Consider the following 24584-nt stretch of genomic DNA (forward strand, 5'->3'; position numbering starts at 1 on the left):
AGTCTCATGTCTGGAGCAGGCCTGGTGCATATGCTTCCAATCACTAAATCCACTGTGACTGAACCTGTCTTCGGAACAAGTCACCAGAATGCCTACACATTTTACAAAACACTGTGTTTTTAGACACACTATATATTCCACCCACTGATGCGTCTCCTACCAATGTGTCGCAAGGCTTCGTTTTTTACCGCTGATAACAGAAGTGGGAAAAGACTGACGTTTCGGCTGAGTCGGTGGTTTGTTGATATTTGACATATCGGAAGGCCATTTTATAGTTTTAGTAGAAACAGCATTAGTTGCAGCTGTACTGGTCCCAGGCTCACTTTTAGTTTTACATGTTACTGTTTCCTTTGCTGAATCAGATGAAGATGGAGAATTTGCAGATTTAGTGGAAAAAGATGATACATCGGTTAGTTTTGTGGATTCGCTTTCGGTCCGCCATCTTTTTAAGAAATTAAAGAGACTAGTTTGTTTTGACATTTTGATTCTCTGGCTCAAGCATCACATGCAGCTATACAGTGTAATAGAGCTGAACATTAAAACACTTTCTTTGAAGTACTTCCGGCAGATAAATTCCAGTCTCATACATCACTGTCAATCAAATATTTCTTGCTTATAGTTGGCTGTATAAGCAAAGATCCCACCCACACATTTCCTTACAGACATGGCTTTGTTTTTAATTGGCTCAAGTCTTTTCAAAAATTGTATCTTTGCCCAATAGGATGCACCATTAAAAAAAAATCCCGGTTGAACTCTGCATTTTTAATGCCGGGTGTTGTGTGAACTAATAAAGATTAATGATTTTCTATGCCAAGTCCTGGCCTCTTTGCTGAGATTGCAAACAAATGGGGCTACAAGTCTGTCATGGAGGTCGTGGATTCTGTGATTTTTTGTGACCTCGGTGACTTCAGGGCTTCGGCTGTCAGTCCCAGCCCCTTCCTCGGCTGTCAATATGGTTCCACATGATTGAATTTCTGCTTTCCTAGTTCTCTTTTTTAAAAAGCCTAAGAAATTTAACAAATTTTTGTTTGTAAAGATCATAAAGGTTGCAAAGTCAGGCACTTAAGAGTTAGGAAATGCCAGAATTAAGGATGCCTGTGCAAGCTTAATTCAACCCCCTTATGCATATGCAGTATGATACCGTCTTTAATTACATGATCACATACTTCTTGTTCTACAGCAGCCCTGCCTCATTCACAAGATAGACGGTGAATGAGGTAGATGGTTGCAAGAAAAGAGTGGATGTTCTCTTCTCTTCTGGATATGGTACTGGACCGAAACCCAGAAGGGCTGCATTCTACTCCTGGCACAGACTTCTATATGATATGGCAGGGGAGGGCAAACTAGGGCCGCAGGCTGGATCCGGCCCATCAGGGCTTTCAATCCGGCCTGTGGGATTGCCAGCCCCGTGGCACATTGGGGCTAAGGCAGGCTCCCTGCCTGCCCTGGCTCCCGCGCTGCTCCCGGAAGCGGCCAGCACCACATCCCTGCGGCCCCTGGGGGCGAGGGGGCAGAGGCCTCTGTGTGCTGCCCTCACCTGCAGGCACCACTCCCCACAGTTCCCGTTGGCTGGGAACAGGGAACCACGGCCAATGGGAACTTCAGGGGTGGTACCCACAGGCGAGGGCAGCGGAGCCACCTGCCCCACCCCACCCCGAGGAGCCACAGCCGGACATGCTGGCCACTTCCGGGAGTGGCACAGGGCCAGGGAAGGCAGGGAGCCTGCCTTATCCCTGCTGCCACCCCGGAGCTGCTCGAGGTAAGCAGCGCCGGGCTGGAACCTGCACCCCCATCCCCCTGCACTGAGCCCCCTAACCCACTGCCCTGAGCCCCCTGCTGCACCCCTCCTGCACCCCAACCCCCTGCCCTGAGCCCCCTCCTGCACCCACACCCTGCACTCCCTCCCACACACCAACCCAGCCCTACATTCATGGCCCTGCATACAATTTCCCCATCCAGCTGTGGCCCTCAGGCCAAAAAGTTTGCCCACCCCTGTGATATGGTCATGCTTGACTTTGCAACTTTAATATTCTTTTAATAAAGTGTTTTGTATGTAATACGTACATATGCTAGATGAAAAAACTTCCCAGATATTCCAGATGCCGAATGTAAATAATGCCTTATTTTTTTTAAAAAAGGAACATATTAAGAGATGAGCAATACATGACAGTCATTTAAAACTGTGGTTAGTAGACATATTTACACAGATGCCTGAAGCAAGGGATCCGTATTTTTAAAAACCATTCAGCAGAAAATGAAGGGCAGTTAGAACTTTATCATAACATTGCTCTTCCTCCTACCCCTTCTGTATATGTAGACGCTTTAGTGATGCTACACTATTTTGGTAATGTTTGGTTTCTTACAAAGATGGCTGTTAGATAAACTGCTAAAAATATTATAAAAGTTAGCCCAATAAAAGATGGGGGGTTACTTTGGGGAATATTTTTTTTTAATTTGGAAAATATTTAATTTACACTCTGTTTAGTTTGATATATGAAGTATAATCATTACATAGAGTAGAGCATGCGGCAGATCCCAAGATGCATTACACAGGGCTACTCTCCAGGCATGACCACTTGCTTCGTGTTTCTGTGGAGAAGTAGCTGAAGCCACATGCTATACTCAGGGTGGATTTGATTTAAATCACTAGTCAGGAAGACTCAATTTAATCATAGATTTCTACATAAAAGTGCATTCTTGTTGGTTGTTATAACCTTAATACATATTCTTCACAATTAGAGGAACTTCATTAAAATATTCCCAAACTGGGTCTCTTTTACGGCCTGCTGCCATTCTAGGTTTTCCCTTCTAGTAAGAGAATGGTATGGTAGATCTCAAATCAATGAAGGCTACACTCAGAAAGACCTCAAGACTTCTGGAATATGCTGCTCAGTTTCACTTTTGTTGCTACTGCCTGTCTGTCCCTTCTCACATTTATCTTCAGACGTCTTCTCCTTGTCCAGATCTATTCTGCCCCCAACAATCTTCTATTCACTGAACTTTTTGAAACTTTGCACTTTTAGAGAGAGGTCAGGGATTTTGAAGAGGGACAATAGGGTTGAGGTCTGTTATTTCTCACTTCTATATGTTATTTATTTATTTATTTTAAAACACTTTTGCTGTTAAGAAGCATGTTATCTCTGGAGACACAAATCCACAGTTTGAGAACTACAAAACTAAGCATCTCTGACGGTTTCTTCGAGACACAGCACTGAGTCCCATTGGGTAGATAGAAAGATTAACTAAATAAGCTATACAGAAGCCCTGGGAACCCCATAAGATTGGGTCCCTAATCCATGAACTACTGGAACTCATTTACAAAACTTTTCTTAAACATGACATGAATATATTGTCTCATACTATAGAATTAGAATTTATAATCCCTATTCCATGATGACATATCTTTGAGCTATAATGTATCTTAAAACTATCGCTTTTTATCAAAAATAACCAATTTCAATAAAAAAAATCCGATTTTTTGATTTTTTTGATTTTTTTAAAAAATCACTGATTTTTATCCACCCTGGCTATACTTCATCGCTCAGGACAGCAGATGGAAGGAGTGTGTTGGGGTGCACAGTCAATGTCTTAAGGCCCAACCAGAGATGCCCCATGTGCTGTTCTTCCCAATCCACTGCCATAAAGGCAGATGGGAGACCACTCACTATATCACCATATTTCTTGGCAGGCAGACACAGGGCCGATGACTGGTAAAAGGCATCACACACATGGTAAGTGTGCAGCACCTATCACCTTCAAGATCCCTCGGCAGCTTTCTCTAATGCCTCGCACGAGAACGTATTTGGCTGAATTTCCAATGGGTGTCACCCCGTCTGAGCATCCTGTGTGCGGGAGAGAGCCCAGTCATTCACTCGCAATGTGACCAGGGCCCATGTTGCACTGAAATGAACACAGTCATTCTTATATTGGATGGCTTTAATTACTTTCTTAGTCATTGATTCAGTGTAAGATTTCTAAGTTAGTCGCTCCATTGTTCTCCTACGTTATGCTTAGTTCATCACTCTCAGATGGCCTGATCATTCCAGCATTAACCCTCTTCACAGCTTCTTAAAAAGAGAGAGAGAAAACAAAGCAATATTTTACAGCTGTTGGTGTCATGTTAAAAGGTAAAACAGGCAATTTTTTGAAGGTTGCATGTAAGGATCTGTCTACACGGCAAACCAAAAACAAGGCAGCCAGTCTGAGCCTGAGTCAACTGACTTGGGCTCATACAACAGGGCTAAAAATAGTAGCGTAGATGTTCCCACCTGGGCTGGTCTCAGAGTCCGGGCTCCAGACTGAGTGGGAACGCCTTGTCTGCTATTTTGAACCCCATAGTGCAAGTCCCGCAGTTGACTCAGGCTCTGAGACTTGTTGCACAGTTTTGGTTTGGTTTGGGGGGGTTATTTTTGCAGTGTAGACATACCCATTGATATCCGATATGCTTCATGGGTTTGTTCCTATAGAGGGCTAGGCACTTCGGCTCTGTGACAGCTCTGTTGCAGCTGTGCCACTGTAGCATTTCTAGTGTCACCATAGGTAAGGCTTTGCAGCAGGATCAGGCCCTTCATTTAATCCCTGCTTCACCCAATCGCAGCCTTTCATCTTTGTGTGGCTATTATTGTCTACATGAAAGAAAATAGATTACCACAGAATAAACAGAATTATTTAGTCTGGAGTGACCCCCCTGGAGGGCAAAAATTCATACGGTTCTATATTTTAAACAGGAGATGGTGGTTAAATCTTACCCAGAAATGTTCATTCTTTCTGTCCCCGGGCAGTAGCAGATGGAGTTTCCCAGTGCTAAATACTGATGCATTTTACATTCCTACTCAGCCTCAGGACATTTTAGCTTGCCAAGTCTCAACTAAAACTGTGAATGCCAAGGGGACTGATGATAAATAGATATATTGAGCAGCAGGCCTGATCGCTACACCTGCCTCAAAGGCACTCTGCCACAGAAGTGACACCTACGTGATTGTATAAACTATTCCATAGCCGTGACTGTCAACCCAGCGATGTGGGAGCTTGGATCAGAGAAGGCGAAGGCCTGATTCTGCTAGGTCTGCAAGGAAGGCCCTGATACTAAGCAAGTGACTGTGGTCCCATTAGCTTCACTGGGACTACTCATATGCTTAAAATCAGGCATGTGCATTAAGAACCTTCCTGAGTAGGGGTCTTAATGCTCAAATGTCCAAGCTAATGACAATTAGTATAAAAATACAGTTTTTAAAAGACCACTGAGGGTAATTCTGTAGTTTATCAGTACTGACTGAGTACTGTACCTACTACATTCTATCTTACCGGACAATTTACCTCCTTCCTGTACTTACTGACCTACAAATGTTAAGACATTGTGCAAAAGAATATTACATAACTGACTCCTTTGGGGAGCTCACTCTGTGTGATAGCCTATCATGTTTCTTCTTTGAATACAAGTGTCCAAAATTCCTGAGCTGTAAAGTTCATATTCCTTTCCACCAGCTGTCTCAGTGCTTGGGCTTCTTTCTTGGATTGTTCAAAGTTTGGTATCCACATCTCTTGCAGAGCTGTCCAGCGTATGTTTGGAGAGGAGAACAAGAAAGCCTCAGGTTTCAGGCAGCTCAAGTGGTTAACCTGTGCGTTCCATCTCCTGGGTGACAATCCCTGGCAATGGAGGAGAAACACAGGAAGGGTTTAATTAGACTCCAGGTCATGGATAGCTGCACTGATTAGTAGAAAGTATTCTTCCCCTCCCGAATTCTCCCTCTCAGTGAAAGAATATTTCACTGTTCCTTGCCCTTTGTGACGTTCATGCTCTGGACTGTATCCTGCCTGACTGCTTTGATAGAATGGGCATAGCACATGCAGTGAAACTGAAAACTTCCCTACCCTGCCCGGCATATGATGTACCTTAACGATGCCCTGGAGAGTGAAAGAGTAGATTGGTTTCCCTGCCCATCCACGTGAGGTGTTTGCAGTGTGTTGTAGTCGTGTTGGGATATGAGAGACACAAGCTGGTTGGTCTTTTTATTGGATCAGCTTCTGTTGGTGGAAGAGAGAAGCTTTCGAGCTTCCCAGAGCTTTTCTTCAGGACACTGTGTCAGCTCAAACGCTTGTCTCTTCCACCAACAGAAGTTGGTCCAAGAGAAGATATTACCACGTTGTCTCTCTCACATCCACGAGAGTGGCAGTCATGGTGCTGATTTTCGGAAGGGAGACATCTCTTCACTGGGAACGGGACTGAAACCAAACTAGTTTTCATATAGGCCACCAAAAAAAGGAATCATAGAATCATAGAATCTCAGGGTTGGAAGGGACCTCAAAGCAGGACCAAACCCAACTAAATCATCCCAGCCAGGGCTTTGTCAAGCCTGACCTTAAAAACCTCTAAGGAAGGAGATTCTACCACCTCCCTAGGTAACCCATTCCAGTGCTTCACCACCCTCCTAGTGAAAAAGTTTTTCCTAATATCCAACCTAAACCTCCCCCACTGCAACTTGAGACCATTACTCCTTGTTCTGTCATCTTCTACCACTGAGAACAGTCTGGATCCATCCTCTTTGGAACCCCCTTTCTGGTAGTTGAAAGCACCTATCAAATCCCCCCTCATTCTTCTCTTCTGCAGACTAAACAATCCCAGTTCCCTCAGCCTCTCCTCATAAGTCATGTGCTCCAGCCCCCTAATCATTTTTGTTGCCCTCCGCTGGACTCTCTCCAATTTATCCACATCCTTCTTGTAGTGTGGGGCCCAAAACTGGACACAGTACTCCAGATGAGGCCTCACCAGTGCTGAATCAGATAGTAAAAGCTTCCAGATGAGACAGAATGGGGCTACACTAAACTGACAACCTAACTGTGAAGGGTTCTATATAGCTACCAATCCACTGAGTCATGTCAGCAACATATTCTAATCCCTGTTCTGGAGTCTGATCCTATGCTCGTTGAAGTCATTAGCAAAGCTCACACTGATTTCAATGGATCAGGATCACATTCCTAGAGAATAATAGCCAAAGCCTCAGCTCATATAAATTGGTGATGCTCTCTTGACTTCAACAGAGCTGCACTGATTTATACCAGCTGAGATTCTGACTGTAAGAGTTTAGCAATTAATTGTTATCATTTCAATATATATATGCATTGTGTGGTAGGAGCTATGAAGCAGGCACTGGTGAACTCAGCGGGCCTTTTGGTCCTGGAAACCTCCTTCATTAGGGAGACCTAGCAATGTGGGAACTAGGAGAATCTCAGCTTCCAGTTCTATAGTTACTCTCTCCTACACCTGCTTCCTACACTTGCATGGTTAAGCAAAAAAGAGGTTGTCTGACCAGAAATTTGCAAAGTCAGTTAAAGGCTCCATAGAATTGACAATCCTAGATAAGCTGAATGCTCAATAACTTGCATGGGAAAATTTTTACTCCCCTTTAACTAATTATCAGCAGACAAATAGCTGAAAATAACATGAATATTCTTAATCCCGTTTTCCATAGGAGTACAGTTCATCTTCCTAAGAGTTTTCTGTCTCCCCTTGCTGGTTGATGAGAAAGTAGTACAGTTCAGACTGCCACAGTAGAAAACAGCAGAGGAGATACAGTATCACAAGCCAGATTGTGCAGTGATGTAAATGTAAGCAAAGTTCCTGATTTGGATAAACAGATGTAAAAATAATTCAATCTATATTGATAAATGACCAAGGGGAAAAAATTCAAAATAGATTTTGGGCACCTCCATTCTTGGTGCTTGGAATTGGAAACCTAAACTTCTGTGGAATCTACAATCAGTGGCCACTTTTGAAAAGGTGGCTGCCCATCTTTATTGCGTGATGATTGAGGCAGATGTTAAATGAGTTTGTGGTTTCAGTCTAATTCCAGGTGTGCTGTGCCCCATCAGAAAAATCCACCACAAGTAGTAATCCCAGGAGAGAGGCCTAGGAGACAGAACTACTCTCTGACCCAAACAAGTGGCCCCTCATGATTGTAAGTGATGAACTTATGAGGCAGTGTTCTCTAACTAAAGTGTATGTCGGTCTGTGTATGTCAGCATGGCACTGGAGTTTTAGCCCTGCTGGAAGATCAGTCAGATTCTATGCACCAAAGCTAGCTGTACTTAAAAGAAAACAACCCCAAACACAATGAGAGTTATGAGTACCTTTTCCTGCCTTCTGATGTTTTCCCACACCCTATTACACACCATGCACTCAAACACATCAATATAATTGTCCTGTGTGATATCCTGGACTCCCCATTTGCGTTCTTGGATAGCAGCAAGCAGTCGTTGATTGGAGATGGCCCCTTTCACTTTCCATTCTAGGTAGGCCTCATACTCTTGGTCATTTGTATCCAGTGCCTTGATGTAGTGCGCCAGCTCCCTGGGATGTGAAAATCTTGTTACGAGGATTGCACTCTTATTGCTAGGAAGCCAGTCCGTAATGCTGGGGGACCCATAGTACACTGGTACCACTCCCAATTTGAGAGGCCTCCAGAGCTTTTCAGTGATGTAATCCTCGCAGACGGCGTTTTCAAAAGCAAGAATGAATTTGTACTGAGCAAGTATTCTATAGAAGTTACCGTCGTCCATGGAGGCTGGGTTTCTGAGGTGCTGGGGAAGGTCTCTGTTATGTAAGCATTCACCATAGGAGTCCACCTGGATGTAGCTCATCAGCTCACGCACGTAGCTGTCCCGGTCTGAAGGAGGGTCGCAATCGGACTGCACATACACAAGTGGTGCAAGTCCTTCTCTCAAGCTATTCTTCTTTTGCAACGGAACCATGTATCTCAGAGACTTTATGACCTCTATGCCCTCCAGATACTGAGTAGTCAGCGGCAGATGGGAGTGGCGATTGAAGGTAGCTGTATGGTTGAACAAGGTGATGGTAGGTTTGTGGAAGAGCTTGTAGTTGTTTTTGGGTGACTCTTCATGGAAAAGGGCCCAGTCGTGATGGCGTTTACGAGGGAGGGGTAAGCTATCTATATTAAAGTCAGTACCTAGAGAAACACAAATAATGTTACTAGCCATATCCTTAATATATTGAACTAGGAAAAAAAATTTAATCACTGTAAAAGGTCCTTGTAATTTACTTCGGGCCTAACTGTGCCACTGTTACTCACAATGAATACGATTGTATGTGTAGTAAGGTTCTGTTGACTGCAAAAGGACTAGTCCTGTAGTAAGGTACTACTCACCATAAGTAAAGGTGGCACAACTGGCCTCTTAATATTTCCAGTAAACTCTGTAATGGAATAGCAGTGTTTTAGATTACAGATAGGCCAAAAAGGGTTGTGTTAATTTTGCATTTAGTGGACTCGTTATTATCTTTAATTGTTGTAAGAAGCTTAGAAATAACAGGATTGCTTCCTTCTCTGGAACGATGGGCCACAGAGTCAAAATAAAATTCCAGATACAATAGTCATCATTATGAAACCAACAATTACAGCACAACAATAAACACTAGTTTGGAGATGTGGGGATCTGTACCACATGTTCTTGTGTAACCAAGTTCTCAGATTATGGGCTTTGGAGCATATGAGTTACCATTAAGGTGAATCATGTGTGATGGAGCTGCAAAGCTGGGGACTTCAACTCCCATGTGCCTCCTCCTCACTGTACATCCCCTTCCCCTGGCCAGGTAAGGTCCTGAACGAGGATGTGGCAGGGCCCTGTTTGGGACTCAGGAGTGGGAGCCACTTAGTGGCAGGAAGCTAAAGAGACACCTTGGGAACTGTTGACAGGGCCACAAATGGACAGGCTGTGACTGCTGGACATCATAGCTGGGTGCAGGTCTCCGTGGGGCTTCTGGAGGAGCAGCAGCAGCTGGGCAGGGAACCAGTGCAATGCCCCCCCCCCAATGAGGGACACTAACTGAGCCTGGCATGGAAGCCTGCAGATGCTTATTTGCTTGAGTACAGACTGGACTGGAGAGGGCACCCCAGGCACCAGGCCTGAAGCGCCCTGCCTCTCGATTGGACTGCCCAAAGGAGCCCAAAAAAGAACCACAATTGCTCACTTTGAACTGTAACTAAGCCTCTGTATCCAGGGTATCAGCAACCTTTCTCCTTTCCTGTCAGCCCTAGTAAAAACCTTTCCTTAGCCATGTGTCTGATTGGCTATTGGGACCCACCAGGGCTAGTGTCTACAAGACCTACCTGCTGAAGCACCTACTGTGCTTGCCTGCAAAATGTGGTACCCCAAGCATGCTAGTGGGCACCCCTAGAGGTTTGGGGTACACAGTAACCCCAATAATTACACATGCTTATTGGAGCTTGTGCCCATTTACCTTTAAAGTAACTGTACTTTCCCCACCCCCCTCCAAGAATAAGAAAAAGTAGAAAGAACAGGAGTACTTGTGGCACCTTAGAGACCAACAAATTTATTTAGTCTCTAAGGTGCCACAAGGACTCCTGTTCTTTTTGCAGATACAGACTAACACGGCTGCTACTCTGAAAGAAAAAGTAAGACATTATTCCAAAAAGCTTTAGTAACCAAATACCAAGCAGTTATAACAGATAAGAGAATTAGAGTCACTCAGACCACTCCAGCAATGCAAAGTAGCCATAAACTTGGTCTTTCAACTGTCCCCTTAGACAGGGGTTTTGGCTGCTTTGCATCACTAGAATGGCCCAAAGCAGCCAGAGGATGGTGGTAAATCAGACACTCTCACTCCAGTACTTCTTGTGTGAAGTTCCTTTGATTAGTATGTGATTTGTGTTTTAGGATTAACTGCAAAGTGCTTTAAAAAATTATATTAGGACAACTCCTTATTGGTTGGGGGCTATGGCATATATTATTTGATTGTAGTTTAAGGGCTAGCAGTTTGGAGATGATATTTTAATCATTATTCTCGATCGAGGGGATCTGGCCATGGAACAAACATCCAGAGGTCATCAGGTGAAGTCAAAGTCTGACCATCTTTAGGAAACGCAGCAAGACCTGATTCTTTGAAAACGACTCCCATCATAAGAATGACACTCTCCTCAGTCCAACCAGCTCCTACAGTGATGGGTGCCAGTATAAAATCCTAATACCAATAGTGCAAGAGCCATAAATGACAATGGATGGTATTTGAGGGAGCTAAAGCCTTCTGTATCCTCTTCTTTTTACGTGTGATTCTGTGTGGTGACCATATGCTCCCACGATGAGGCATCATACTGCACATAGGAAAATGATCCTCGTTTTTTCTGTTTTCGCTGTTGCGACGTGAGCTGCTAGCAGTGGAGGTGAATTATTAGAACAGTAGCTCATGAGGGCTATTTTATTTTTAAAACATGCTTTCAAGTGGTGTTAGGAAGAGCTAAAGAGTAGAGGATAGTGAAATACCATAGGCGTCTGAGTAACCTTGACTTCGCTGGCTTTTACACATACACTTCCTCTCTGAGGAGGTGTCAAGAAAAACGGGACTATAAAGAGGATGTGAGAAAGCAGAGTGAGATGAGGGAGTGGAAATGGGAGTGTAAAACTGACTAAATGAGAAGAGGAGAATTAGGCAAAGGGAAGCCTGTAGAAATAGGCACTCGAGGTAAAAGTACTGAAACGATTGATTCCAATAGCACACACTTAATCTTGGTCAAGCTGGTAGACAAAAAACTTTTAAGGATTAAAGAGATGATGACAGTACCTGCCACTGTGGAAAAAAGGGGAATTAATAAGATTATGATGAGATGAAGAAGGTGGAACAAGATGGAAAATGCTCATAATTATAGTCTCCAAAGTATTAATTAGGAAACCCATGATACGTGGCGAAGTGCAGAGGGGAATGGGGGATATGAAAAGGCTCTGCTCCTTTGAAGGCACCTTGCACACAGGGTTTCATCCCCAGGGGTAGACAGGGAAGAACTCCCCGGCTCTTAAGGTACGTCTACACTGCAGTCACTGGGTGCGGTTGCAGCTCGTGTAGACATACCCAAGCTAGATTTCATCTAGCTAGCTCAGGTACCAGAGCAGTGAAGCTACACAGTCAGCCTATACTGAGCATGCACTGCCTGGCTTCTCGGCTCCAGTGCTCAAGCCAGCTGGATTAAAGCTAGTTTGGGCATGTCCACATCAGCTGCAATCACACACCATGACTGCCGGGTAGACGTACCCTTTGAATTCTCATGTCTGCGGCTTTGGTAGTGGGTACGCCACCCACTGCCAAGAGGTTCACTTCTAGCAGCCGCTGCCTTGGCTCCTGGCAGAACCTTCTGAGGGTTTGTCTCCACTGCAATCCAGGGTGTGACTGAAGCTAAGAGAGATATATCTGAGCTAGCTTTACTTGTGCTAGTGTGGCTAAAAATAGCAATGTAAATGCAAAGCGCGGGTTTCAGCACATGCGGGACCCTAGGTACATAGTCACATTACTAGCCCGTGCTGGGGTCCATTCTTCCACAGCTATACTGCTATTTTTGTCGTTCTAGCTAGATTAAAGCTAGGCAGAATGGCTACCCTAGCTTCAATCACATCTGACTGCAGTGGAGACATACCCTTAGTTGGCTCCTAAATCCACAGGAAGCAGGAGCTCTCCCTGCAAATGTAAACGCTGTGATCACAGTTTTTAAAAGGGAACTGCATGGAAACCCGCCCACGGGCAGGACAGGAGTAAAATCCACTGTTGGGAGCAACGCTCCACCTTTGAACAGAACCCTGAACTCTGAGGAGAGGAGTGGGCCTTTGTGTGATACTCTTCAAAGAAGGGAAATGACAGGTCAGCAGCGCCTCTTTAGAGACTTCACCCACACAGGATGCCTGGGAGAGTACAGACGGATGATTCACCATAAACAAAAGCAAGTATTGCTAGTAAAGGAATTCCACCTTTTACTTTAAGGCACAAAATCTTCTGAATATCCACAGGCAAAAATTTCAGAGGCAGAGCAGGGACGCTTCTCCTTTGAGGATGCAATTCCTTGGCAGGTATCTAGAGCTGTGGTTCTCAACCTATTTACCATTGTGGCTGCATCTATATGGCCATGAGGATGTCAGCTCTGTGCTGACTGGGCTGCATGCAGCTCGCAGCTAGAGATCTTGAGATACAAACACCCAGATTTCCACCCACAAGACAATGGCAGGTGTAAACTTCACAGTAGTAAACTGCACCCTCCAAGAGATGGTTGCCCTTGTGAAAAGCTTATGCAGAATGTACAATAAAGACAAATTAATGCTAATACGAGAGCTTGCTTTATGCATTCCTTAACTTTCCTATGTTTAAATATGTGACAGCCTAGCATTAACATAGGGTTTCTTTTCTGCATTTAATATAATAGGCGAGCTTTGAGTCTGCCTTGACTGGCAGTGATAGATCATTCCCTGCTATTTTAAAAATGAACATTTTTTAATTTGCCTTTGCAAAAGGTTTCAAAATGTGCCCTGTCATCATGATTTTTAAAAAGTACTTGGAGGGTCTTTTTGCTAATATATTAATTCCAATTTAATTAAGTACATTTAATCATCTCCCCAAGCTTGGTACAATGAGCCACTTGTATTTCTGTTAGAGCGGGTGGTGGCAAACAGAAGCACTGTCATAGGCCAGAAATATCACAGACTTTATAGTACTGTATACGTGTGATGTAAGCTTTGGTTTCCTTTTATTTAAAATGGGTCAGCTTTTGATTCCTTGGCTAATTTTTTCTTCCCATTCATGCTTCAGCACAGCCTCACTAATAGACTAAACTGACCTACTTATCCTTTGGAATTTGGTGTAATTTAGAGCTCTCAGAATGGAAGAGGTGGGAAGTTTGTGTTAAATAAAGCTAACTGATTATCACAAGCCATTTCTTTCCTGTAGTTCACATTTTGTAAAAAAAAAAAAAAATAAATAAAAACCACATGCACCCCCCCTGAGCTAATGAATCAAGGTACTGAACCCTGAAATAGTCTAATATCAGATATTTTAGTTGATGGCAGCCTACAGTCAGAGAATAAAAAAATCTTCCTTGCACTAAATGCATAAAATGCAATTTTTCTCTAAAAAGAAACTCTGTAAAAATTGCAGCTTCTTAACTGATACAGTTTGAGTTATATCTGCTTACATTAGTGACAAAAATGTTGCTTCTACTTTTGACTTCTGCTACCCTGCAGAGCCAACACTGCTCAGAGAGAGAGCCAGATTCTACTCTTTGGGCATCGTCAATGGTAATTGTTTACTACTGAGTTCCACTCACAGTCAGCTAGTTACCCCTTTGGCGTGGAAGGGAATGGCGCTGGTATCACATAAGACAAATGGGTGAGGCTAGGAAAGAAACAAGCTTGACTCTCAGATCTGAGGCTGACTTTTCAGGGCTGGCAGGGAGAAGACTGTCCATGTCACATGTAAACCGAGCACATTTGATCTAGAAGTCAGCAAGAGACAATACACAAGTCATTCCACAATGCCATTTCACAGGATCACTTCTCAGAATAGGTGCCAGTGGAGATACTTGCTAGTGCACTGAGTCACCGGAGAGACTTTAACAACTTCTGCTGTGGAGGTTTACAGTTGCTCTGTACTTGATCTATAACAGAGAAATAGCAGGGGAATAACAGAAATAGTCACTCATTTAAAATGACTCAATTCCTTACCATAGAAGAGAAAGGCTTTTGTCATGTGATTATGCTGGTAGGTCCTCTTGATAGTAAAGAAACAGACATCCTGTCCACACTGACCTAACCTCCCAGTCTCGCCAGTCAGCGGGGACCACCAAAGCAGGATAGGGTATCTGTCCGCATCTAAAACTCTCCTGGTATTGCTGTAGAGTTCCTGTTTATTAAAAAACTGATATGCATGTTTCTGCTGCTCCTCCAGTTTTAATGAACCATCTTGTAAACTGGAGACTTTTATCTTCCTTTCAGACTTGCCCAGTTCAAGAACCACCTTTGGAGAAAAACACATACATTTTAACTTGCATGGCCAGGGACATAGAGCTTGGCTAGCAGACGCTAATTTCCTTGTGGAAAGTTTGTCGGTGAAATGCAGCCATCTCTTTGGGGACTTCGGCAGCTGCTTAGTAGCATTAAGCAGCACTTCATGGCTGTTTTAGTATAGGAAGTGAAAAATACTATACCCATTTGAAACTGTAAAGGGAATTTAAGTAGACAAAGTAAATTATTCAGCTTGAAGCTGGTGAGGGCCCCTGTGGTTTATAATATACCTTCTGCTGTCTTTCTGGTAAAGACTTACAAAATGGAGGGTGGCCCATTTTTAAAATTAGCCCTGCCTGTTACAGGCATGTTCTAGAAAAGGGAGGTGTCAGAAAACAGTGAAATTACAAGAGAAGAGGCAAGTAGATGACGCTCGAGAATACACAAAATTGCCCCGGGTTTTGTAGGAACACTAAAACCTTGTTATGTTGCACTGGAAATGGTTCTTTGTGCACAGGGCGAAGGATGAGATTGCTTAATAGTTGGGGGCAGGGGCGAGGGTTACACTCTAATATCTATGATTATATAATTCAACTCCTGGGGGCCAGACCAAATGAACCTGCTTAGCTTGTGAGAGCTATTGAGATTGCAGCCTAGAGGAGTCTGACTGCAAGCCAAGACTGACTTACATTAGCCGTGGTTGCTGTCTATTAATAAAGGCCAGTCTGGTCTAAGGCAGCAGCAAATTAAGATACTGCCATGCCGGTTCAGCTGTGCCGGCTGGCATGGTGTGAGGCAGAGCAACGTCCCACTGCTCTCCTCCCAGCTGCTCTGGGTGGAAGGAAGTGGGCACACAGCAGACTGAGAGATCCTGGAGGGCGGAGAGGAGGGGCTCAGACTTTAGGAGAAGAGGACCAGCAAAACGCAGGACAAAGAACAATTTTGGGGCGGGAAAGGGGAAATGAAGCCCCAGCTTTTTTCAGGGGAAGAGGAACTGCCCTGAAGATACTGCAGGAGAAATGGGCCTGTTTTCTGCTGTCCAAAGATGTGCTAATTAAATATACTCTGCAATAGGTAAGATTATTTATATATCATGGAAAAAGATGAGCATATTTATCTTTCATATCAGACTTTTTTGCTGGCCTGATGCTGTGCTTCCTACCACCATAAATGGCCATTGGGTCAGTACAGACTTGGAAGGAAGAATGCCACTTACTGAGTCACCATCACCATTCGTGGCAGCGCCTAGGTTTCCCTGGTGGTCTACTGTCCAAGAACTTAACAGGTGGCCCTGCCTACCTCATGGGAGAATACAAGCCCCGGGCTACTATGGAATGGCTGCAGGTCCAAACAGCCAGGATTTATGAGTTTTGTGATACTATGATTGAAGGACAATGCATTGGAGACAATGCTCCAGGAGACACCCAGCTCTGGGAACACTTTCTCAACTCTAAAAAGAACAGGAGGACTTGTGGCACCTTAGAGACTAACAAATGTATTTGAGCATAAGCTTTCGTGGGCTACAGCCCACTTCTTCGGATGCATAGACTGGAACATATAGTGAGGAGATATATATACACATACAGAGAGCATGAAAAGGTGGGAGTTGTCTTACCAACTCTGAGAAGCCAATTAAGTAAGAGAAAAAACTTTTGAAGTGATAATCAAGATAGCCCAGTACAGACAGTTTGATAAGAAGTGTGAGAATACTTACATGGGGAGACAGATTCAATGTTTGTAATGGCTCAGCCATTCCCAGTCTCTGTTCAAGCCTAAATTGATTGTATCTAGTTTGCATATCAATTCGAGTTCAGCAGTTTCTCATTGGAGTTTGTTTTTGAAGCTTTTCTGTTGCAAAATTGCCACCCTCAGGTCTGTTATTGAGTGACCAGACAGGTTAAAGTGTTCTCCTGCTGGTTTTTGAATGTTATGATTCCTGATGTCAGATTTGTGTCCATTTATTCTTTTGCGTAGAGACTGTCCGGTTTGGCCAATGTACATGGCAGAGGGGCATTGCTGGTACATGATGGCATATATCGCATTGGTAGATGTGCAGGTGAACGAGCCCCTGATGGCATGGCTGATGTGATTAGGTCCTATGATGATGTCACTTGAATAGATATGTGGACAGAGTTGGCATCGGGCTTTGTTGCAAGGATAGGTTCTTGGGGTAGTGTTTTTGTTCAGTGGTGTCTGGTTGCAGGTGAGTATTTTGCTTCAGGTTGGGGGGCTGTCTGTAAGCGAGGACAGGTCTGTCTCCCAAGATCTGTGAGAGTGAGGGATCATCTTTCAGGATAGGTTGTAGATCTCTGATGATGCGCTGGAGAGGTTTTAGTTGGGGGATGAAGGTGACAGCTAGTGGTGTTCTGTTATTTTCTTTGTTGGGCCTGTCTTGTAGGAGGTGACTTCTGGGTATTCGTCTGGCTCCGTCAATCTGTTTTTTCACTTCAGCAGGTGGGCATTGTAGTTTTAAGAATGCTTGATAGAGATCTTGTAGGTGCTTGTCTCTGTCTGAGGGATTGGAGCAAATGCGGTTGTATCTTAGAGCTTGGCTGTAGACAATGGATCGTGTGGTGTGTCCTGGATGGAAGCTGGAGGCATGTAGGTAAGTATAGTGGTCAGTAGGTTTCCAGTATAGGGTGGTATTTATGTGACCATCGCTTATTAGCACAGTAGTGTCCAGGAAATGGACCGCTTGTTTGGATTGATCTAGGCTGAGGTTGATGGTGAGATGGAAATTATTGAAATCATGGTGGAATTCCTCAAGGGCTTCTTTTCCATGGGTCCAGATGATGAAGATGTCATCAATGTAGCGCAAGTAGAGTAGGAGCGTTAGGGGATGAGAGCCAGGGCCGGCTCTACATATTCGGCTGCCCCAAGCAGTCATGCGCGGGAGACGCCCCGGAACCCCGGGAGCAGCGGACCTTCCGCTGGCTTGACTGGTGAGGGTCCGCTAGTCGCGCGGCTCGGCTGGACCTCCCGCAGCTGCGGACGGTTGGCTGGTCCGGCGGCTCCGGTTGAGCTGCCGCAGTCATGCCTGCGGGAGGTCCAGCCGGAGCCCCGGGACGACCGGACCTGCCGCAGTCATGCCTGCGGGAGGTCCAGCCGAGCCGCGCGACCAGCGAACCGTCTGCAGTCATGCCTGCGGCAGGTCCGGTCGTCCCGGGGCTCCGGTGGACCTCCCACAGGCATGACTGCGGCAGGTCCGCCGGCCCAATCTGCCGCCCCTGACGACAACTGCCGCCCCACGCGCGTGCTTGTCGCGCTGGGGTCTGGAGCCGGCCCTGATGAGAGCTAAGGAAGCGTTGTTCTAAGTCAGCCATAAAAATGTTGGCATACTGAGGGGCCATGCGGGTACCCATAGCAGTGCCGCTGACTTGAAGGTATATATTGTCCCCAAATGTGAAATTGTTGTGGGTGAGGACAAAGTCACAAAGTTCAGCCACCAGGTGTGCTGTGACATTATCGGGGATACTCGTGCTCTCTGTATGTGTATATGTATCTCCTCACTATATGTTCCATTCTATGCATCCGATGAAGTGGGCTGTAGCCCACGAAAGCTTATGCTCAAATAAATTTGTTAGTCTCTAAGGTGCCACAAGTACTCCTGTTCTTTCTGCGAATACAGACTAACATGGCTGCTACTCTGAAACCTTTCTCAACTCTGTCAACTATATCAGGGCTTCCTGGCCACAGTTTGCAGTCAGTAGTTGAGTCCAAACTTATTAATGATTTTAGACATCTTTAAACATGCATCAAAATTTCATTTGTCTGGAGGAGAAGGGCTACTGATGAATGCCTATAAATAATAATAATAATAAAAAAGTAGAAAGATCAGACTTTAAAGGAATTGTGGCCTTTTGTCTTCATTTTTTATATAAGATGCCATAATTATTAGTATCATTGAAAGTTTTCTAAGCCCTTATTACCCACATTGAGTCTTTGCCCTTGGGTTTTGTCTTTTCTCCTTGTTTTGTAAGAAAGTTATTAATTCATTTACCTTTCCCCTCCAGCCCTGTGCTCTCAGTGAAGTATACAACTAATAGAAATTCTTTACATGGATTCTTCCGAAAGTGTTATTTATTAATTAAAATATTCAGGGCCTTTAATGACATCTTTGTCCTGCCAGAATTGTGCAACAGTTGGAGTGCAACCACATCCATCTCTTTTCCCTCCCTTCCCCGACTAGAACTCTTCAGCTACCCAGTCTGAGGATTAACAGTACCTGGAGTGTAACAAGAAGAAAAAAGAAGGCTGTAAAGCAGAAGAAAGATGCCCAAAGTCTCTTCTTCCCAATTCTAATCATGCTGCGCTGCCAGGCACACAGAGTGCCAAGTGGTGGTCAAGGCCTGTTATGATGGATACTAGCTCCTCCTGCAGCTTCAGTCATTCCTGCCGTGCCTTCCCATTCTGTCATTGTTTTTCTCAATGGCCACAGCTGCTCAGAAGGAGGCTCCATCAAGGACTGTATTCCAGGCTCAGTGTTTGATTCAGTGTCTAGACAGGACTGTGTTCTTCTGTAGGCATCAGAGCAGCGTTTTGAACCAAAGAGACCTTGGAGGTGGATGCACTAGCTAAATCAAACACAGAGCGAAGGGGCAAATATTAGAAACCTATGTGCTGTAAACACAAATGCAGTTAAAATTAGTACCAGGTGGAAGATTGAGATGCACTTAGCTGATACCTTTACTACCTACGTTTCAGATAGAAGCCAGGCCTGCAAAGCACACTAACAAACTAGACAGAACCTGATTCTCCACTGATATGAACTGCATAGACATTGACCTGTGTGCAAAATGGGTATAAAATACCTGTAAAAACACCTATGTCACTGAATGGAGGATTCTGATTTGCACTCTCTGTACACAGGTGTAAATGACCAGAGCTTGACAATTTACCCAACACCTACGAGCCTGGGAACTAATAACAAGAGCTAGAAATATCTCTATCCGCCCCATCAGAAACCATGTATTATTACTTGTCCTTGCTATCAAGACAGTGCCTAGAGACCCCCTTGTGGACATCACCAGCTGGAAAGGATTAAAGCACCCACTAGGTTGCTCTACTCTGCGCCTGGCTGGCCTCAAACTGGCCCTAGAATCATGGAGCTACGACCGGCTCCTTTGTGAACCCCCCCTCAGACAGAGACCAAGACCTACAAAATCTTCACCAAGCATTCTCAAAACTACGACACCCACACGAGGAAATAAGGAAACAGATCAACAGAGCCAGACGTGTTCCCAGAAGCCTCCTACTGCATGACAAACCCAAGAAAGAAACCAACAGAACTCCACTGGCCATCACATACAGTCCCCAGATAAAACCCCTCCAACGCATCATCAGGGATCTACAACCTATCCTGGACAATGATCCCACACTTTCACAGGCCTTGGGTGGCAGGCCAGTCCTCGCCCACAGACAACCTGCCAACCTGAAGCATATTCTCACCAGTAACTGCACACTGCACCATAGTAATTCTAACTCAGGAACCAATCCATGCAACAAACCTTGATGCCAACTCTGCCCACATATCCACACCAGCAACACCATCACAGGATCTAACCAGATCAGCCACATCATCACCGGTTCATTCACCTGCACGTCCACCAATGTTATATACGCCATCATATGCCAGCAATGCCCCTCTGCTATGTACATCAGCCAAACTGGACAGACCCTACGGAAAAGGATAAATGGACACAAATCAGATATTAGGAATGGCAATATACAAAAACCTGTAGGAGAACACTTCAATCTCCCTGGACACACAACAACAGATTTAAAGGAAGCCATCCTGCAGCAAAAAAACTTCGGGACCAGACTTCAAAGAGAAACTGCTGAGCTTCAGTTCATCTGCAAATTTGACACCATCAGCTCAGGATTAAACAAAGACTGTGAATGGCTAGCCAACTACAAAAGCAGTTTCTCCTCCCTTAGTTTTCACACTTCAACTGCTAGAACAGGGCCTCATCCTCCCTTATTGAACTAACTTCATTATCTCTAGCCTGCTTCTTGCTTGCATATATATACCTGCCCCTGGAAATTTCCACTACATGCATCCGACAAAGTGGGTATTCACCCACGAAACCTCATGCTCCAGTATGTCTGTTAGTCTATAAGGTGCCACAGGACTCTTTGCTGCTTTCCCCTCTCAACTGTGCCCCACAGAAGCTGGTTGCAGCAGCAGCAAATGTTGCCCAATGAGTTTGCCACCATGTTCTCCATCTGTGCAGCATAGGGCTGAACTATTAGCATGCTGAGGTGGGAGGGTTTTACACGCCCTTTGCATAGTATAATTGGCCGCACACATTGGCGTGGGAAGTACAGGTGCTGGATCTCCTGCATGGTACAAGACTGAGCCAGAGGACATACATCTCTACATTGGGATGAATGGGAAACTAGATGGTTTCAAAGCTCTTTGAGGCAAACTACACCAGGAGTTCAGCTGGGAGACCCTATCAACATAAGTCTGTAGTGAAAATCAAGCCTTAGATATTTCATAGACTAATATTTAAATGGTTCAATAATTTTATATTAAAATGTCTTCAACCATATCTCTTTACCAGGGTCTTCCTCTGGAGTGTGCTAGACTTTTTGTACCTTTCTGCTTGTTAACAAAACACATTCAAATGAATTCCTCATTAATATTTTCATTGTGTACAACAGTTAATATTAATATAAAACATCCAAAACCACGACATTAAAAGCATATTCACATTACAAAGTTAAGCACTCAAAAGTTAGGAAATGCCAGAATTAAGGCTGCCTGTGCAAACTTAATTCAACCCCCTTACTTCCATGTATTTTATGAAACAGACTTTAATTACATGATCACATACTATTTTTTCCACAGGACCCGGCCTCCTTCAGTGAATAAGTGATTATTCAATAACTCTATTATCGTCATTCAATAGGTGGCCTTAAACCTTATTTACCACACACCATTCAAACCCCAGCACTGAATACAGAATTATGAATTTCCACCCAAGTGGAGAGACTTTAACTACCTGATCAAGGCCTTTGACACAATGAATCACTAGGGCCTATGGAAACTCCTTCATACACTTAGTGGCCCGGAGAAGATGATTGCTGTTATTCACTTATTCCACGGTGGCCAGGGTGATGGAGTGTGCCGACTCATCAGAAGCCTTCATTGTCACCAGCGGCACCAAATAAGGCTGCGTAATGGCTCCAGACCACGCTTTTGTTTGCATTCCAAAACTTTGATGGAGGTGTACACAGCCAGTTCAGATTGGATGGGGGCTTTTCAATCTACAGTGACTCAGGGCCCGCACCAACAGGGGCAATACTAGGGGTGGCTTGTGGGGCTATAGTCGCCCCAAAATTTGCCTTAGCTCCCCTATAGCCTCCCTTCCCCAATCAGGAAGGGCTCCCGCCACCGGACTGCTCATGTTCCCACAGGCTCTGCTCGCTGTCCCCTGCCATGCTGCTAGCACCACTGTTTTCAGTTCTCAAACTGGGGGGCACAGAATGTATTTGGGGTGGAGTGAGTTCTGAAGGCAGGGCGGAGAGCAGCGGCTGCTGGCCGGGCGCCCAGCTCTGAAAGCAGGGCGCAGAGCAGCGGCTGCTGGCCGGGCACCCAGCTCTGAAGGCAGGGCGGAGAGCAGTGGCTGCTGGCCGGGCACCCAGCTCTGAAGGCAGGGCGCAGAGCAGCGTCTGCTGGCCGGGCACCCAGCTCTGAAGGCAGGGCGCAGAGCAGCGGCTGCTGGCCGGGCACCCAGCTCTGAAGGCAGGGCGGAGAGCAGCGTCTACTGGCCGGGCACCCAGCTCTGAAGGCAGGGCGGTCCTGTAGGCGGCCCTGGTTTGTGAATCTCTCTGAGGTTTAGATGGGAGCTAAGCACCCAGACACCCACAAGGAGGCAGCAGTGCACACAGGACTGGTTCTAGGCACCAGCAAAGCAAGCACATGCTTGGGGCGGCACAAATCCAGGGGCAGCTTTCCTGCCTTTTTTTTTTTATTTATTTTTTTTTGGCTTGGGCAGTTGCGCTCTCAAAGCTTGGTGCGGCAAAATTTTTGCTTGGAATGGCAAAAAACCTAGAGATGGCCCTGAGTTCACATGCTCAGAGGCAGAAATGTAAGTGCCTACGGAACTTTTACTGCAAAAATTTAGGAGCTGAGTGAGGCTAACCTATAGGATTTTAGCTGGAGTTGTTTGCATTGCATTGGTGCCCAAAACTGGGACGTGGATGCCTAACTCCTTTGGGGCATTCACACCTTTGTGCTTCGTCTCACAATAGTAAGATTGTCAAAAGAGCTGAGTTCCCATTTAGGTACCTAAATGAACCAGCCTTTTTAAAATGTGCTCAGTGCCTCAACAGCTCCTATTATTCTCTGTGGGAGCTGCTGGCTGCTGAGCACTCTTGGAAATCTGGCACGGTGTTCCCTCAAGAAGGGAGGGGGAAAGCAGTTAAATATGCTATGCCATGACTTCTAAAAATGGTTGCCTGAAGTTAGGCTCGTACGGGTGACTTGGCGAGAGTTGGCAACACTGGATTTTTATTACATGCCTCGTGGATTTGACATTTTTATTAAAGCCGCAGCTCCTGATGTCACATAAATACATGCCAATCTCAGCTTCTGTTTTTAAAATCGTACATTTCAAATAATCTTTATCGCTGCAGACAAGAGTTTGAAAACATGAATCCACTCTGAAAACTGAAAAACCAGAAGACAAAGAACACAACATGTATTATTATTTTTTAGGCCTGTCTGATGATTTTTGAATGCTTTGGGGTTGCCAATACTGCCAAGGTGCTCAGCACTTTTGGAAATCAAGCCACTTGTTCTGGGGCTGACTGCAGTGCTTGAAATGCACAGGAAACAAAGTGCACATATATAGTGAACTAAATTCTACCCTCTGTTAGACTGGCGTAAATCCAGAATATCTACATCCAGAGCACAACAGAATTCAGTTCGGTGTCTTTAATACAATGCACCATCTCTTTTCCTGCTTAGACCAAAACTAAGAATCTGATTGAGTAAAAAATTCCAGCTAGAAATGAGGCTAGCGTTGCTAATTTTGGAGGATGGGGGTGACATTTCCTTTCTCCACAGAGTACTGGCATGTTGTGTCTGACATCTGTGATGATATTACAGGATCATGTGCTGATGCACTGACTCTGCAATGCCCAAAGTAAGTTCAGAACTTTCAAAAAGTGGTAACAGTAAATATTTGTTTTATGGTAGCACCCTTAGTTGTTTTGAAAGCTTAGCTGGCCACCTATCACTATCAGGACTGCCCAATGAATTTCAAAATGGGTGGAGATGCTTGGGATTTGAGCCATGACTGGAATACATTACAAACTTTTAGTCTCCTATGGAGTGAAACAACCTCATTTAAATTCACACAAATGCATGTTGGAAACCTCATCTATTCAAAATGCCAGATTTTACAGCCCAGCAACACACGTAGATTAATTGTTTTCCAACATCCAACTACATCTGTTTAAACAATCCAGTTCATAACAACAATCAAAGGCTCTAGGGTTTGCTGATCCTGTTCTCCATCTCAGCCCTTTACAGGGTTGCAGACAGCTCTTTGCATCTTTCTCAGCATCCCTGCATCCTATGCTGTTAGATAACCAAGAAATCCACACCAGTGATGATTTTTTTTTCCTTACCTCAGGAAAACTGCTGCGCTCTTATGCCATTGTTGCTATGCACTTTTTACTTTCAGTTTGTGCAGCTGTTCGAGATCAGGATAAAAACCTGGAGCTCAGATTATTTCTCTTAGCAAAATAAATATGCAGAGAATCCCTCTGAGAGGGGCCAGTTCCTG

The 24584-nt window shown here is 44.7% G+C and overlaps 1 protein-coding gene across 8 annotated transcripts; it reads right to left on the reverse strand.

Annotated features, from left to right (window-relative positions):
* Positions 1 to 3572: 3572 nt before the first annotated feature.
* Positions 3573 to 24504, reverse strand: FUT10 (fucosyltransferase 10). 8 transcript variants are annotated; one of them, XR_005600922.1, is made up of 6 exons: positions 24427 to 24504; positions 19010 to 19358; positions 14506 to 14797; positions 8128 to 8963; positions 4749 to 5646; positions 3573 to 4067 (listed from the first exon to the last, which is right to left on the reverse strand). XR_005600922.1 is itself a non-coding variant. In XM_039545922.1 (5 exons), exons 2-5 carry the CDS (start codon positions 19088 to 19090, stop codon positions 5416 to 5418), a joined length of 1440 nt encoding a protein of 479 aa, XP_039401856.1. In that variant the 5' UTR covers positions 19091 to 19358; positions 24427 to 24504; the 3' UTR covers positions 3573 to 5415. The 8 variants fall into 8 exon arrangements, 4 of the variants coding, with proteins under 4 accessions (XP_039401856.1, XP_039401860.1, XP_039401858.1 ...); XR_005600920.1 differs by having other exon boundaries at positions 3573 to 4625; XR_005600921.1 differs by having other exon boundaries at positions 3573 to 4064; positions 4427 to 5646.
* Positions 24505 to 24584: the final 80 nt, after the last annotated feature.

The sequence above is a fragment of the Mauremys reevesii genome, linkage group 6 (genome assembly GCF_016161935.1).
Source record: "Mauremys reevesii isolate NIE-2019 linkage group 6, ASM1616193v1, whole genome shotgun sequence".
Taxonomy (NCBI): domain Eukaryota; kingdom Metazoa; phylum Chordata; order Testudines; family Geoemydidae; genus Mauremys; species Mauremys reevesii.

Bases quoted from the DNA above. Each gene is read 5' to 3' on its own strand.
- FUT10 (XM_039545922.1), bottom strand. From the start codon at position 19,090: ATGATTAGAATTGGGAAGAAGAGACTTTGGGCATCTTTCTTCTGCTTT. The intron at 14,798-19,009 runs GTACTGTTAATC...TTTTCTCCAAAG, and splicing joins TTCTTCTTGTTACACTCCAG to GTGGTTCTTGAACTGGGCAA. The intron at 8,964-14,505 runs GTAAGGAATTGA...GTGTTTCTCTAG, and splicing joins AAAAGCCTTTCTCTTCTATG to GTACTGACTTTAATATAGAT.